The 16713-nt window shown below is 50.5% G+C and overlaps 2 protein-coding genes across 2 annotated transcripts; one reads left to right on the forward strand and one right to left on the reverse strand.

Moving 5' to 3' along the window:
• The first annotated feature begins 557 nt into the window (after positions 1 to 557).
• Positions 558 to 11003, forward strand: SV2A (synaptic vesicle glycoprotein 2A). The gene is made up of 12 exons (XM_047784782.1): positions 558 to 1534; positions 2743 to 2923; positions 3669 to 3820; positions 3935 to 4068; positions 4746 to 4835; positions 5093 to 5203; positions 5385 to 5473; positions 6413 to 6577; positions 6781 to 6914; positions 7756 to 7962; positions 8536 to 8695; positions 9089 to 11003. Exons 1-12 carry the CDS (start codon positions 913 to 915, stop codon positions 9270 to 9272), a joined length of 2229 nt encoding a protein of 742 aa, XP_047640738.1. The 5' UTR covers positions 558 to 912; the 3' UTR covers positions 9273 to 11003.
• A 3174-nt stretch (positions 11004 to 14177) lies between these two features.
• BOLA1 (bolA family member 1) lies at positions 14178 to 15344 on the reverse strand. The gene is made up of 2 exons (XM_047784783.1): positions 15241 to 15344; positions 14178 to 14896 (listed from the first exon to the last, which is right to left on the reverse strand). The coding sequence occupies exon 2, from the start codon at positions 14891 to 14893 to the stop codon at positions 14480 to 14482; it is 414 nt and encodes a 137-aa protein (XP_047640739.1). The 5' UTR covers positions 14894 to 14896; positions 15241 to 15344; the 3' UTR covers positions 14178 to 14479.
• Positions 15345 to 16713: the final 1369 nt, after the last annotated feature.

Genomic DNA, 16713 nt, shown 5'->3' on the forward strand with positions numbered 1-16713 from the left:
CTCTGGAAGCTGGGCTTTCACCCACGGAGCTATGTCAGGAGAAGGCCCCTCCTTGTGAAGCCCATAAACATGGAAGCTGAGGGCAGCGCTGTGGAAGCCCCATCTTCAGATGCCATCAGTGGGCTAAACACAACAGGTTGGAGGACTCAGTGTTCCTTTTGCACATTCTATCCAAGCTCTGCCCCCAGTAAGAAAGCCAGACAAGACTAGAGTAGGGAGTTCTGGTTTCTCCATTTCCTCTTTGTACTTGGCAGATTGGTGGGAAATCTGATCTGATCTTGAGGTGGGGCAAGGGATCAGGAGAAGGGCTCTGGGTAGGTGACTGTGACTTTGGAACGAAGCCCATGGGTCTAGTCTCCAAGGTCAAAGTCAGGGGGCTTTTACTGAATGGACCACAGTAGGCCCAGATAATAATCCCTTTTTCCTGAGTGGGGCTTGAGGCCAGGAGACCACCTCTGCACCACATGGCCCAGGTGGGGCTCTGGGTTGGCAGGAGCTCTATATTGGTCTTCTTCAATGTCTTAGACCTCACAACCTTTTTTCTTTATTTTTTCTAGATCTCCAGAGGCTCCTGGAAGAGAAGTAGCAGCCTCTTCTGAGTTATTCTGGATCCCCAGCTTGCCTCCCCCTCCCCTGCACCTGGCTCCCCCTCCCCTTCCTGTGCCCCTGCTCTCCCTCTCCCTTCCCAATGCACCCAACTGAACTGGGTGTGGGCCAGAGATCCTCTGCCTCCCTTCCCCTCCTAAACACTCACTGGCCAGGTCCTATTTTCCCCTATTCTGTGCACAAAGATACTTGAACACACTTCATCTAAGTAACTTGGGGAAGGGGTCTTTCCAACTCCACGAGTCACTGAGCAAAATCTGAATAAGGAGTGGAGGAGATCCGGTGAAACATTCCCAAAGCCCCATCATGGAAGAGGGCTTCAGAGACCGGGCAGCTTTCATCCGTGGGGCCAAGGACATTGCCAAGGAAGTTAAGAAGCATGCAGCCAAGAAGGTGGTGAAGGGCCTGGACAGAGTCCAGGATGAATATTCCCGGAGATCCTACTCCCGCTTTGAGGAGGAGGAGGATGATGATGACTTCCCTGCCCCTGCTGATGGCTATTACCGAGGGGAAGGGGCCCAGGATGAAGAGGAAGGTGGCGCTTCTAGTGATGCCACTGAGGGCCATGATGAGGATGATGAGATCTATGAGGGGGAATATCAGGGCATCCCCCGAGCAGAGTCTGGGGGCAAAGGCGAGCGGATGGCAGATGGGGCACCCCTGGCTGGAGTGAGGGGAGGCTTGGGTGATGGAGAGGGCCCCCCTGGGGGGCGGGGAGAGGCACAGCGGCGGAAAGAACGGGAAGAACTAGCTCAGCAGTATGAAGCTATCCTACGGGAGTGTGGCCATGGCCGCTTCCAGTGGACACTCTATTTCGTGCTTGGTCTGGCGCTGATGGCTGATGGTGTCGAGGTCTTTGTGGTGGGTTTCGTGCTGCCCAGTGCTGAGAAGGACATGTGCCTGTCTGACTCCAACAAAGGCATGCTGGGTAAGACACATTGAGGGGCACTCCAGCCCCATCCTGCCCCAAATTCTGGAGATGTTCCTGTTCCCAAGAATTGCTCCTGTCCTCACCACTGGAATCCTGAGGACCCTGCTCCCAAGATGCCCCCAGAGGGCTCAGGGTTCCTCTATACACTGTCTCCCCAAACACACCCTCCTCTGGGGGTTGGTCATGATGAGGGTGCTTGTGCAAGACGGGCTTGGGCAAGTGGTTGGGTGGTGGTCTGCTTAGTTCTGCAGGTGGCGGCCATGGTGGGATGGGTCCCCATTTAATGTTTTTTCAGAGGCTTCCCTCTTGTTATCCTGATCCTTTTCCCTTTAGAGGGAAATAAGAAGTCAGGATCCAAACTCCTTAGTTTAAATGAGGAGAGTCAGTGTGGGGTGGTGGGGAGAGGGAAAGAATCCTGGGCCTTCAGCCAGAAAAACTGGTCACACTTGCTCTTGGTTAACCTTGGGAGTATTCAGGGGCTAGTGAGTGGTCTCTAATGGTCCTTCCTGATGGGGACCCAGAGGGAGGAAATCCATTGGATTCACTCAGAAATGATCAGATCTTGCTCTGCCACCAAGTTGCCATGAGATCTTGGGCAGTTCCCTTCTCCCTGTGGCTTGGTCTGGGCATGGGTAAAACACAGGGTTTGGAGTAGATGACTTTTAAGATCAATTTCAACTCTGATTTTATGAAGGAACTAAGAAACAAGGTAGTTTTAGGACCAGAAGGTTTGGAGCTGGAAGGCCTAAAGGATGGATTTGGTGTGTGGGATTTCCTGGGAAGATTGAAGGAATAGAGCCTCTTTCTCATCCTGCTGCTTTGAAGGTATCAAGACAGAGAGGATAGAGGAGGGAAGGATCTGGGAATCTAGGCAGATCCATTCCTCATTGCAAGCAAGCCAGAGATGGGGGTGTCGTTTTTGTGAGTAAGACAGAAGTGAGAGTGAGCAAGAAGGAATGGGAGGGAAAGAAGGGAGAATTCCATGGCTCTCCCATGCCTGCAGCCCTGCCTTTGAACCCCTGGCCTGCAGAGATGGCCTTCTGTCGTTGCTCACTCAATTCATCTTCTCTCACTTGCTCTCATCTCCAAAAGTCCTTTGGATCCTCCAGACGTTCTGCAGCAGTTTCAGGTCATTTAATGCTCAGCAAGTAGTAGAACTGAAGTGTCTGCTAATACCCCTTCTGCCTCTGTTTCCCTCCTTCTAGGCCTCATTGTCTACCTGGGCATGATGGTGGGAGCCTTCCTCTGGGGAGGTCTGGCTGATCGTCTGGGTCGAAGACAGTGTCTGCTCATCTCACTCTCAGTCAACAGCGTCTTCGCCTTTTTCTCATCTTTCGTCCAGGGTTATGGCACTTTCCTCTTCTGCCGCCTCCTCTCTGGGGTTGGGTGAGTGTCCACCTCCTAAGCCCCTGGAGGGCAGGATTGTGCCTCGGTCACTGTTATATCTCTAGGGCCCAGCATAGTGCCAGACACATCAGATGCACGTCACATATGTGTGAGTTGAATGAATGAATTCCTGTCTACTGCCTGTCCAGCATGCCAGTCCGTCTGGTTCACTCCTGAGTACTCTACCCTATCCCCTAATTCCATTCTGAGCCTGGCTCCGTGAAAGAGGCCTAGTGGGTCTCAGCCTCATCCCTGGGCACCTGTAGACCCTTGAGTTACCCCCTTCCTAGAGTTTACAGATTTCCTGCATTCAACAACAGACCTTGCTAATACCCACATATGCCAGAACGCTAAAGCCTGGACCCGCCCAACTCCTCCACTTCCTCAGCTGCTTGCATGCACTCTCTGCCTTAACTCCAAGCTCTTTTCAGGCCTGCTCCCTTATATGTGCCCTCAGACTCCTCTTTGCTTTTTTCTTTTGGGGATTTCCCCTCTTTTCCATAATTATCTTCCCTCCCTTCCAACTCTGTAGTCATTTTCAAGGTTCAGTGTTTTTTCCTTCCCATTCCCTAAGCGCTGCCTGCCTGTTTCCCTGAATTCCAAGGATGGGTGCTTGATGGCTGGTGGTGAGGGAGTCTCCTTAAAAAGTCCGAAAGATGAGAGGGACGTGGGGATCCAGAGCACTGGGGCAGGGGATGGGGAATATGGCCATTTTCCGATGCCGAATTCTTGCACTGCCCTCCAGGATTGGAGGCTCCATCCCTATCGTCTTCTCCTATTTCTCGGAGTTTCTGGCGCAGGAGAAACGCGGGGAGCATTTGAGCTGGCTCTGCATGTTTTGGATGATTGGTGGCGTGTACGCAGCTGCTATGGCCTGGGCCATCATCCCCCACTATGGTGAGCAGCCCCCAGGGAGTGCAACCCACACTCTCCCCCCTCTCCTGTGCTCCCTGTGGTGGGACCCTCCAGCCTCTGGCCTCTCTGCTGATTCTGTGACTCTGTCCCTGCCAGGGTGGAGCTTTCAGATGGGGTCCGCTTACCAGTTCCACAGCTGGAGGGTCTTTGTCCTCGTCTGCGCCTTTCCTTCTGTCTTTGCCATTGGGGCTCTGACCACACAGCCTGAGAGCCCCCGTTTCTTCCTGGAGGTGAATGGGGTTAGGGTTGGGCTGCGACTGGGCTGGGGGTAGGGCAGCAGGGGCTCCTGTGTTCAGACACCCGCTGAGATTGGCTTGGTCCCATGTGGCTGCCTTCCTTACTCTCAGGGTCCAGGCTCTGGGGGACTCTATCTTGCTTCCTTTGTCTTGGAATGTCTCTTCAGAGGATTTCCGTGGGTGGAGAAACCAGGGGACCTGCTCAACCACAGGTGGCTTACCGTTTTGTAGGCAGCGGTCTTGGCCCTGGTCCTGACTTTACAGTTCAAGAGAAGATCCTGCTGCCTCCTCCTCCCGCTTCCAACTCTATCTTGGTCCAGCAGGGTTAGGATGCTGCCCCTTCTGTGACTACACTCTTGACTCCCCCCATTCCATCATCATTTCCCTTGTTTTCTGTTTTCTCTTCCATTGTACCAGGGGATCCCTAGGACCTGTGTTAGGACCCTAAACCCCCTCCTCGCCCCACATTCCTGCCCATATCTGATGATATCTTGCTATACTCCTGCTCTGGCTCTTTCAGAGTGGATGATGGATGTGCCCATAGGTCAGGGGTTGGTGGTAGGAGCCTTTTTGTGTCCTGTGATTCCAGAAGGCACCTTGGAGGGAGGGGGTCTCTAACCTTGGGTCGGGAGGGGCTAACCTGGATGTGGGGGTTTTGTCTGTGGCTCTAGAATGGGAAGCATGATGAAGCCTGGATGGTGCTGAAGCAGGTTCATGATACCAACATGCGAGCCAAGGGGCATCCTGAGCGAGTCTTCTCGGTAAGTCACAGTCCTCCCCCTTGACCCTCCAAGCCCCTGCAGCCCAAGCCCCCACGTAGCCCCTCTCTGGACACTCCTCCCCCCGGCCAATCCTCCACCTTCCTAGGCAACTCCAGCCACATTCTCCCTCAGTGAGATCTCTTGGGGTATCATCTGTGCCCCTGCCTCCTATCTGGCTGCTGTAGGAGAAACTGAGGTACCTGAGAGGGGTGGAAAATACAGGCTGTGTGACTGCTCATTCCTTCTCTTGATCCCAGGTAACCCACATTAAGACAATTCATCAAGAAGATGAGTTGATTGAGATCCAATCAGACACAGGGACCTGGTATCAGCGATGGGGGGTCCGGGCCTTGAGCCTGGGAGGGCAGGTAATGGGGGATGGTGGAGAGAGAGAAGGGAGTGGGAGAGATGGAGAAGAAAGTGGGGCTTGAGCCTGGGTGTGGGTGTGATGCATGAACTGAAGGGAGGTGATAGGGCAGAAAACAGGGATCTGTAGGTGCTAAAACTACTTCTAGCAGCCACTGTCTGACTTTGCTCTCCCCCACCTAGGTTTGGGGGAATTTTCTCTCCTGTTTTGGTCCAGAATATCGACGTATTACTCTGATGATGATGGGTGTGTGGTTCACCATGTCGTTCAGGTGAGGAGGTGTGGGGGGCAGGTGGTCTGTGCTGGATGTGATGGTTTGTGGGTTGAGAGAGAGATGAAGAAAGTGGAAATGAAGGGATTGAATAATGAGGGAAGGTGCTGTCTAGATCCCTGACCCTCCACCTGGCTCCTCTGCTTCACTGATCAATCCAACAAACTTATATTACAGACTGAACAGTATTAAGTTTCTATTCTGTGCTGGATACTTGGCCGGGATGCAACAGATGTGGTCCCAGGCTTCACAGAGTTTACATTTTGGTCAGAGAGCTAGAGACAAAACTAGCTCTAAAGTTGTGTGATGAGTGCCAGGGTGGGGGAAGTGCTCCAGGAGCCCATGAGTGGGCTTCCCAGCCCAGATCTAAGTGCTGAAGGATGAACAGGTATTAGACAGGCTGCGGGTGGGATGGGGAGACTGTTTTAAACAGAGGGAAGAGCAAATGCCTGGCAGGCAATAAAGAGTGTGGTGAGGAGTTCCCGTCGTGGCGCAGCAGAAACGAATCTGACTAGGAACCACGAGGTTGTGGGTTCAATCCCTGGCCTCGCTCAGTGGGTTAGGGATCTGGCATTGCCCTGAGCTGTGGTGTAGGTTGCAGACAAGGCTCGGATCTGGCATTGCTGTGGCTGTGGCGCCGGCCGGCGGCAACAGCTCCGATTAGACCCCTAGCCTGGGAACCTCCAAATGCCACGGGTGCGGCCCTAAAAAGACAAAAAATAAAATAAATTAAAAAAAAAAAAAGAGTGTAGTGAGAGGGTTGGAAGCAGCTAAAGTCCCCCAGAACCATAGCAGTTGGTGAAAGATGAGATGAGATGAGAGATGAGGCTGGGGAGGCGAGCCTGGTTCATGGGCTGACTCCTCTATTCCCCTCTGCTTCTGGCTTGTGTGGTTCTAATCCTTGAACTCTGTCTGATGCCCTTGCCCTTGACTCGTCAGCTACTATGGCCTGACTGTCTGGTTTCCCGACATGATCCGCCATCTCCAAGCGGTAGACTACGCAGCCCGCACTAAAGTGTTCCCTGGGGAGCGTGTAGAGCATGTGACTTTTAACTTCACCCTGGAGAACCAGATCCACCGAGGGGGACAGTACTTCAATGACAAGTAGGACCTTTACACTTCACTCTTTCTGTCCCTTCTAGCCCTTGCCTCTTTTGTGGGCCTGGGGGTTCTGAGATAAGGTGTTTGGGGGCAAAGTCTGGTGGTTCTCCATACTGCTGCAGCTTCCCATTACTTCCCTAAGGGAGTGGGTGTGGAGGAGGGCATAGGGATGAAGGGGAAGTGCTCACAGCATCCTGGCCTCACAGGTTCATCGGGCTGCGTCTGAAGTCAGTGTCCTTTGAGGACTCCCTGTTTGAGGAGTGTTATTTTGAGGATGTCACATCCAGCAACACTTTCTTCCGCAACTGCACCTTCATCAACACCGTGTTTTATAACACTGGTAAGCGTTCTATAACACCGGAGCGGCCAGTGGCTGTCAGACCAAAGGGTTGGGTGGGCCTTGGTCTGAAGGGAGATGGAACCTTCTTCATTCCCTAGTTCAGGGTCTCAAGCTGAGCTCTCTGGGGCCTTGGAGGTGATATGGGCCCTCTTAGCTACCACCTGACATCTGACAAAACATCTGACAAAAACATCAAGTTTCTTTGCCTTTGGCTGGAATTGAAACAACGCAGTGTGGTAATATTAATGCACTTTTGAGGAGAGCAAAAATCATTCAAAACAGAGCCCTTGGGAAAAAGAAAAACAACAAAAGGGATATTTTGTGGAGAAAAAGGGAGCCAGTGCCTTAATCCATTTTTTCAACAGTGATTCTCAAACTATATGCACATGAGATGCTGGTTTTGTGAGCTAGACTGAGGTTCCCCACTTCTCAGTGGAGTAGTGGGTGAGCTTTCCCACCCTTCAGGAAAAAATAATGGATAGGACTTTAATGGTTTTTAATATTTTGCTCAGTAATTTTTCCTAAACTCGTGGCACTGTTACTGCTTATAGGCAGGCAGCTAGAGCAGACAAAAGGAATGAACAAGAAAGAAGCAGACACTGTTATCGAGAAAACTTAGGAACAGCCTGTCACAGTGTTTCACTTGACCACAGCCCTATGGTCACTCTGTGCTGTAAAGAGTCCTGGTTCCTATTGTGATGTTATTTGATGCTTTGCCATGAGTGCCCTGAATGGCTTTGAGCCGTCCCTGCTAAAGCCCACAAAGGCAGAGACCTGAGCATAAGCAGTGGCAGCCTCCCTCTCACATCTGCCATGACTGTCACCTTGGCCTTCCCCCCAGACCTGTTTGAGTACAAGTTTGTGAACAGCCGTCTGGTGAACAGCACATTCCTGCACAACAAGGAGGGCTGCCCACTGGACGTGACTGGGACAGGTGAAGGCGCCTACATGGTCTATTTCGTCAGCTTCCTGGGGACGCTGGCTGTGCTTCCTGGGAACATCGTGTCTGCCCTGCTCATGGACAAGATTGGCAGGCTCCGAATGCTTGGTAAGAGGGAGAGGCTGGGGGGTGATGTGTAAGAACTGATTGGGGGTGGCAGGGAGGGGAAGGCTGCCAACTGGCTTCTCACCGTAGCCTGTGGAAGAGCTTTTAGCCAGAGAAGGTTCTGTCTCTCATGTCTTCAGCTTAGGGGTGGCTGCAGGATGGGGTGGTGCCTGGCAGGGAAGTTCCTCTGGGGGCCGGAAGGAGGCAGAATAGCAAGTTAGGGGCACAGGCTTTGAGGTCATGGGTTTGGAGTCTCAGCTCTACCACCTACCTTAGGCAAGTTACTGTACCTCTCTGAGCCCAGCTGTCTGCAACATGAGGGTGATGCTAGCACCTGTCTCATGAGGCTGACAGATTAGCAGTGAGTTTAAACCATCAAGTTGCTTGGTCCACGGCTGCTACTGAAGAAGTGGTTGGTACTGATGTTAATAAAAAGACAATCATGAGGGAGGTTGGGGATGAGTGAAAAGCTTTCCTTTGGGGTACCTTGGCAAAAGAGTCATCCTGGGCTCCCCTCAGTGCTGGTGGTTTTTGTCGTGGCCAGGTTCACACTGCTTTCTCCTTCCCTTGCTCCAGCTGGCTCCAGTGTGATGTCCTGCGTCTCCTGCTTCTTCCTGTCTTTTGGAAACAGCGAGTCAGCCATGATTGCTCTGCTCTGCCTTTTTGGGGGGGTCAGCATTGCATCCTGGAACGCGCTGGACGTGTTGACTGTTGAACTCTACCCCTCCGACAAGAGGTAGTTGGCGTGTGGTGGGGGCAGGGCAAAAAAAGGCGGAGGAAGGGGGCTGATTGGGAACGGCATCTTCAGGGGTAAGAGGGTACACATTCCCCTTAAGTTTCTCCTCTAGAAGCTGGTAGCTTATGTATTTACCCCTTGAAGTCTTAACTGCGAACCTAATGCTTTGGTATCTCTTCCCCCTCGCCTCCCAACTTGTCCACATTCCCTGATGTGCACCCCTCATCTCTCTGATCTTTCCGTCCTTCCTCTCCCTCATGGACACTGCCTGCTGTCTCTCCACTTTCCCACCTCCCCACTCTTCCCCTTTAAACCCTCCCCTGCCTCTTCTTTGTCTCCCTCCTGGGCTGGGCCCCTCTGTGCTGCGTGCTGTGCTGGGGAACTCCTGAGCAGGACCACCGCCTTCGGCTTCCTGAATGCCCTGTGTAAGCTGGCAGCTGTGCTGGGGATCAGCATCTTCACATCCTTTGTGGGAATCACCAAGGCTGCCCCCATCCTCTTTGCCTCAGCTGCCCTTGCCCTTGGTAGTTCTCTGGCCTTGAAGCTGCCTGAGACCCGGGGGCAGGTGCTGCAGTGAGGGAGTCTCTGGGGCTTCAGGGGTGGCAGGCACACTGTGATACCGACAACCCCTTCCTCCCCTTCCCTGCCCTGCCATTCTGGCCCCCAAAGCTCTCACCCCCCCTGCCCCCACCCCCCATGTCTGGTGTCTCAGCCATGCGTGTGTGTGTGTGTGCGCGTGCACACGCGCGTGTGTATGTGTGTGTATGCATATGTGTGCCCCATGGGCAGGGACTCCAGGGAAGGCTCCTCCATTCTAGTTTTGGGGTCCAGCTCTACTCCCCTCCTCCTACTTCCCTCGACTTTGCACAAGAGAAGGCTTGGCCCCACCTTCTCCTCCAGTGTTAGTGAGTGGCCCTGGCTCTTCCTGGCTTCTGGGGCTCTAGAACAGGCTTCCTGCCTCCCCCCTCATTCCTTCTGCCTGGGTCCTAGTGAAACTATAGGCACGTGGTTATGTTGGGAGCTGGGGCTTGGTGTAGACCATGGACCAAAAGAACTTCTTACGGTTGGAAGGGCCTACGGTGCCCTCTCACACCTGTTGGATGCTGGGGGAGTAGCAATAAACCTCAGCCCCCTGGCCTCCACTTCCCCTTCAGTCTAGGGTACAAGTAAGAAGCCTGAATTCTATGATATTAGCTTTCTAATTCTTATTTATTTATATATTCTGAGGCAGCTCAGCAGGAGTGTGTGTGCGAATGTGTGTACACTTAGGTGTGTGTGTGTATGTGCCGTGGGGTAGGGGTGTCATTATATACAAACCTAAAATACTGTCCCAAAATACAAGCCACGAGTCATTTCAGTGGACTCACACGCAACCCTGCCTCCCATAGTACCTCCCCTAATCTTGTTTCTGTGCCGGGCCTGGATGGGAGGAGCCCTAGGCCGGGCTGGGATGAGAGTCCCACAGTCTAGGGAGATGGAGGTCACCTGACCAGGTCCACCTCTTCCCCTTCTCTCAAGAAGCACAGGCCTCCTCTTGAGTGAGAGGCTCTACCCACTATAGCACAGGCAGGATCAGCATAGCAGCCCTCCCACCCCCAACCTGTCCCTCACAGGTGGGGAAGCAGGGGAGGGAAAGGGACCAGGCATAGGGTCAAACCAGCAGATCAAAAAGCACAAGGAGCTGGGGCAGGGGCAGGAACCGGGGGCCTTCCCAGCAACTCCTCTAAAGTGGGAAGAGGTTAGGCAGTAAGCCAGGGACCCCTAATGCAGGGACCAGAAGCCTCAGTTTCTCCATTTCACCCTTTCCACAGGATAAGCCCCTGAAGGTTAAGCTGCCCCTGCCCCACCCTACTCCATGTGGCTGCTTTCTTTGGTGCCCCTTTCCCCCCACTGTAGCTGTGATGTGTTGTAGTTTTTAGCTATTTGTAAATGTTTAAAAAAAAAAGTTAAAAGGAAAAAAGTGAAAACAACAACAACAAAAGAAAATCCAAATTCCCCCTCCTCATGCTGCGTCTGGTGTCCCCACCCTGTGGTCACTCCCATTTTGTAACACTGAACCAGGTGGTGACTGTTTAACTGTTTGGTGTCTGTGCTCAAAGGACTGCCTTCTCCTCCAGTGCCCAGTGTACGAGTGTGTGCCCTCTTTCCTCACCCTTCACTTACTGGACGCAGCTCTCTCCCCTGCACCCCCCTGGAGGGGCCCACCCATCTCCCTTACCCTCCTGGGGAACCCTACACCCAACTCTGTTGATGTGAAAAACAAAATGAAGATATTGATGAAAAATAAAAAGGAAACAAATCCTTAAAATCCAAAATATCTATGTTTGCTTCTTTGCCTCCATCTCTATCCAACTCTGTTCTGCATCATGAGATGGTCCTGGGAGGGGAAGACGGTGAGATGGAAAAACAACTCCTCTCCCTCCAAACTGAAGGCCAGAATAACATGATGCATCATATTTACTTCCTAGGTTGGCCTTTCTATTCTGACCTTTCTGCTTCTACAGATTGGGTGTCCCCTTAGTCTCTCAGAATCGAAAACTTGTGGTAACCTATAACTCAAAAGCAAAAAGAAAAAAAATACCCAAAACTAATAACCTGATTAAAAGATGGGCTAAGGACTTGTACAGACTTTTTTCCAAAGAAGACATACAGTGGCCGATAGGTACTTCTGAAAAAATGCTCAATGTTACTAATCATCAGGGAAGTGCAAATGAAAACCACAGTGAGATATCCCTTCACGCCTGTCAGGATAGCTATTATCAAAGAAACAAAAACGAACAAAAAGTGTTGGCAGGGAGTTCCCGTCGTGGCGCAGTGGTTAACGAATCCGATTAGGAACCATGAGGTTGCGGGTTCGGTCCCTGCCCTTGCTCAGTGGGTTAACGATCTGGCGTTGCCCTGAGCTGTGGTGTAGGTTGCAGACGCGGCTCGGATCCAGCGTTGCTGTGGCTCTGGCGTAGGCCGGTGGCTACAGCTCCGATTCGACCCCTAGCCTGGGAACCTCCATATGCCGTGGGAGCGGCCCAAAGAAATAGCAAAAAAAAAAGTGTTGGCAAAGATACGGAGAAATTGTAACCCTTGTACATTGATGCTGGGAATGCAAAATGGTGCAGCTACCCTGGTAAAGAATGTAAAGGTTCCTCAAAAAATTAAAACTAGAGAAGTTCCCTTGTGGCACAGTAGGTTAAGGATCTAGCATTGTCACTGCCGCAGCTTGGGTTGCTGCTGTGGCGTGAGTTTGATCCCTGGCCCAGGAAATTTTGTGTGCCTCAGGTGCAGCCAGGAAAAAAAAAAAAAAAAAAAACCAAAAAAACCTCCGCCAACCCCCCCTCCCAAAAAAACAAACCCCCCAAACTAAAACTAAAACTACCATGATTTAACAATCCTACTTCTGGGGATTTATCCAAAATAATTGAAATCAGGATCTTGGAGAGGTATTAGCACTGTCGTGTTCACTACAGCATTATTCACAGTAGCCAGGATGTGGAAATACCCTAAATGTCCAGTGACAAATGAATAAAGAAAATATAGTATATACATACGAAGAAATACTGGTCAGCCTTGAAAAAGAAGGAAATTCTCCAATATCTGACAACATGGATAAGCCATGACAATATTACACTAAAGTGAAATAAGCCAGTCACAGAAAGACAAATAACTGCTGCATGACTCCTCTCATATGAGTTATCTAAAATAGTCAAATTCATACAATCAGAGTAGAATGTTGGTTGACAGGGGTAGGGGGAGAAGAAAATAGAGAATTACCAGTCAAAGACAGGAAATTTCAATTAAGCAAGATAAGTAAGCTCTAGAGATTGCTATATGACCTCGTTCTTATAGTCAATGATAATATCATTGTACACTTACAGTTTTGTTAGGAAGGTGGATTTCACATTAAGAGTTTTTGCCACAATAATGGTTTTTTTATAAGGTCCACACCCAAGGCATATGCATATTCCTGGGCTAGGGGTTGAATTGGAGCTGCAGCTGCTGGTCTATGCCACAGCAATGCCAGATCCAAGCCGCATCTGTGACCTGTGACCTACGCCACAGCTTTCAGCAACGCCAGACCCTTAACTGAGCCAGGCTAGGAATCAAACCCTCATCCTCTTGGATACTATGTCAGGTTCTTAACCCAGTGAGCCACGATGGGAACTCCAAATATTTTTAAAAATAAATTTTAAGAAATCTAAAAACTCCAGATATGAGAACAAAAACTTAGAATAATATTTTTGAGAATAGAACCAACTTTCCTCAAATTATCTTGTGTCATTTAAAAATATAGATTCTAGATTCCATTCTCAACTTGGTGGAATCTGAATCCTTTTTTGGAAGAGAGATGACCTAGAATCCACATTTTAAACAAGCTCCCTTGGGAATTCATATCTGTGAGGCAACTGAAAACCACTGCCTGGGGGGATACAACTGGCCCTCCTCTCGCTCTAGTCCATTTCTAGTCTAATCAAGTCTTTTGCTTATTTTTCTTTTCCTGTGGCATATGGAAGTTCCCAGGCCAGGGGCCAAATTGGAGCTGCAGCTGCTGGCCTTCTCCACAGCCACAGCAACGCCAAATCCAAGCTACATCTTTGACCTATGCTGCAGCTTGCTGCAACGCTGGATCCTTAACCCACTGAGTGAGGCCAGGGATTGAACCCGCATCCTGAGAGACTTCATCAGGTCCTTAATGTGCTGAGCCACAGTGGGAAATCCATTTTCCATTTTTTTCTTTTCTTTTGTTAATGGGAACTCTCAAATTAACTCCTTCCTTTCCACTTCCACAGCTGACCACTAGGTCAGGGTTCCATCTTCACCACTGGTTGATTTCTGTGCCTCCAATCTCCTATGCCAACTCACTTATATATCACTGTCAGATCAATCTGCTCCCAAATGCTGTTTAGCATGCCTTTCCTTAAAACTCTGCAATGACTCCCTACTGTCCAACCAGATGCATCCTAAATTCCAGCCAGAAACAGTCCATACACCTTAATCAAGCTTTTTCTCTAGTACTTTTCATCTCCACATGAGATCATTACAAAGTTGCATATCTAGACATTACTTGAGTTCTCTTCAGAAATAAGACATTTGGAAGGCTCATATGAAAAAAGGCCACATAAAGTTTTTTCCATCTTCTATACTCATTTCCTAGGTTATCATCTTTTCACTGCTTTAGTGATATTTAAAAAAAAAAATTTTTTTCCACAAAGAAATGTAATCCTTTTGGAAAAGAATAGGTTGTTAGAAAGCCAAACATTCCCCAAGTCTGAAGTTCAAATGTATCTATAGCTGCTGTCTTGTCACTCTCTGTCCAGTCCAGCTTCTATGCTTTTGCTTGGGCTCTTCCCCCTACCTGCAACAACTGTCCTCTCCTTTCTGGTTTAATGAATCCCTTCCTGACTACCCTAGGCCTCAAGTATCTTTCTCCTCCCAAGAACATCTGTAGCACTGACTCAAAAGGCCATTAATAACACAGCAATTCACTTCATATGATAATTTCTCTTTTAATGTACAGAATTATCTGCAACTCATAAGGTCTGGTGGTTCCTTAGTCACAATTTAGCACAAAACATTTTCCTGAATGGTCCAGGCCAAGAGCTGTAGCGAGAGATTCTACTCTTTCCTTGGGTTAGCCTTGATGTGAAATGAATTGCTGTCTCCAGAGAATAAGTATATGCCAGTTGAATGGGGCCCAGGGTCCTCATCTCTTACAGATATTGAAGGGAAGAAGGCCCCAATAGTTTATTCTCACCCAACCCATTTGGCTCCTCGTCCTCCCTCTCTCAAGACTCAGGGAGTTCCTCGAGTTTTCTTGCTCCCGCCCAGGCAAGGGGGGCTCGTGTCCAGTTGAGGGTTCTCTCTCCACTGGGCAGGGGTCCGCGCCTGTATGGCCAGGGCATGGACCGGCCCAGCCAGCTCTTCGGACAGCGCCGTGTGGACCAGCCGATGCCGTTGTAGGGGGCTCAATCCCTCGAAGCGAGAGCTCACCACAGCCACGCGGAAATGCGTCTCACTGCCTGGTGGGACTGCGTGGCCACCGCTCTCATTACGCAGCTCCAGCACCTCGGGGTTCAGGGCCTGTTCCAGCTTCATGCGAATGGCGGCCTCGACGGGACCGATGGTCCCTGCTCCCGTGCTGCTCCGGGACAGACAGACGCGCCCGGCCATGGAGAACAGGCGTCCGACCAGCTGCCCACTCAGCATCGGCTAAAGCAGAGACAAGGACAGGAGCAATGAGGGATCAGGGCCTCTCGCTTGGTGAGAGATCAGTCTCTCAACTATCCCGCCGGGAGCCCGCCGCCCCGCCGGACAGTGAAACGGGAGCCACCGCCCCTTTCCTCAGTGTGACGTGGGGGAAATCTGGCCTCCCGCCTTGGGCAGCGAATGGGCGACTGTAGAGTACACAGGGCCAGAAGTGAGGCACGTTCTTTACTAAGGTGATTCGCAAAGAATAAGATGGAGGTTGCAAGAGTAGGGTATGTGCAACTCTGGGCTTTTGGTTGAGCAGTGTCTCTGTGTCCCCTCTGAACCCCAGGCTGGGCCCTTTCTACCTTGCACTCAGGCTTGACTACCGCAGTTCCGACTCCCGGAAGGAACGGCTGAGGGTCAGAGCCAAAAGCAAATCTCGCGTCCTGAGGCACGCTGGGAAATGCAGTCTCCGCTACGCGATACCCGGCAGGTGCTCTTCGATGCCCCGAGGGCTTCTGGGAACTGTAGTCTCTACTTCGCCGGATTTGTGAGGTCGTCAAAGGTTGTGAACCCGAGGAATTGCAAAGAAAACGGAAATTCCTGAGCAATTGGGATTGAGATTTTTCGATTCATTTTATTTCCAATAGGTCTTGTAGACAGCTAGCCCAACATCTTTATTTTCCATATATTGTGGAAGTCTATTTCATTTATTGAATACATAATTATTTTGCATCGGACCAGTCCCGGAGGGTGGAGAGGTAAGACAGGCCCTGTCTGTCCTCGGGCAGTTGATGAAACACTGGAGAAGATGGACAAGTTAGCGGACAGTTGTAATGCCATGTGCCAAGGGCTGTAATAAGGCCAAGAACAGGATGCTAGAGCGGCATATTGTCGAGGCTTGGGGGAGCAGAGGAAACTTAGAGGAAGAGTTTAGAAGAGACACAAAACCCCTTTCTCAATTCTTCATAGGGTGGTAGCTGCACGCGCAAAGGCCTAGAGGAGAAAGAACTTTGGTGGGATGGGGGTGGGGGTGGGGGTGGAGGTGTTCCTTTGGGTGTAGTTAGGTATGGTTGGACCCCACGGGGCCAAGATGATGGTGATGGGAAGCTGAGGGAGTGTGTAGGCCTGTGGGGGGAAGAGGCAGGAAATCATGCTGAGCCTTGTAGGCTTCCTGAGGTAGTTTTGCCTTTATCCTAGGAGCTGTGGAAGCCAGGGAAGGCTTTAAACAGGGGAGCTCCTGACGTGGCGCAGCGGAAACTAACCGACTAGGAACCATGAGGTTTCGGGTTCGATCCTTAGCCTCACTCAGTGGGTTAAAGATCTAGCGTTGCTGTGGCTGGGGTGTAGGCCGGCGGCTACAGCTCCGATTAGATCCCTAGACTGGGAACCTCCATATGCCGCAGGTGCAGCCCTAAAAAGACAAAAGACAAAAAATAAATAAATACAATAAAAACAGGGATACTAACAGGATAAGATTTTTCCCAGATGACATGTAATTTGTCAATTCAGTCTGTATTTTAGATTTCTCCATACTTTTTTTTTTTTTGGACTGCATCAGAAATTCCCAGACTAGAGATGGAACCTGCCCCACAGCAGCTACTAGAGCCACAGTAGCGACAATGCTGGATCCTTAACCCACTGTGCCGCTAGGGAATTCCTCCAACTTCTAATTTTGAAAAATTTCAAACCTGCAGAAAAGTTGAATAGTATAAAGAAATATCCTCTACCTTTCACCATTTTTTACATGTGTATATATTATATGCTTGTACATATATACATTTATATTTAAGGGTTTTGTTTTTGTTTTTGTTTTTTGCTACACCCTTGGCACCTGG

This window comes from Phacochoerus africanus, chromosome 6 (assembly GCF_016906955.1).
Source record: "Phacochoerus africanus isolate WHEZ1 chromosome 6, ROS_Pafr_v1, whole genome shotgun sequence".
Lineage (NCBI taxonomy): Eukaryota > Metazoa > Chordata > Mammalia > Artiodactyla > Suidae > Phacochoerus > Phacochoerus africanus.

Excerpts from the sequence above, each read along its gene's own strand:
- SV2A (XM_047784782.1), top strand. The coding sequence starts at position 913 with ATGGAAGAGGGCTTCAGAGACCGGGCAGCTTTCATCCGTGGGGCCAAG. Across the intron at positions 2,924-3,668 it reads CGCCTCCTCTCTGGGGTTGG|GATTGGAGGCTCCATCCCTA; the intron begins GTGAGTGTCCAC and ends ACTGCCCTCCAG. Across the intron at positions 5,204-5,384 it reads CCTTGAGCCTGGGAGGGCAG|GTTTGGGGGAATTTTCTCTC; the intron begins GTAATGGGGGAT and ends TCCCCCACCTAG.
- BOLA1 (XM_047784783.1), bottom strand. The coding sequence starts at position 14,893 with ATGCTGAGTGGGCAGCTGGTCGGACGCCTGTTCTCCATGGCCGGGCGC.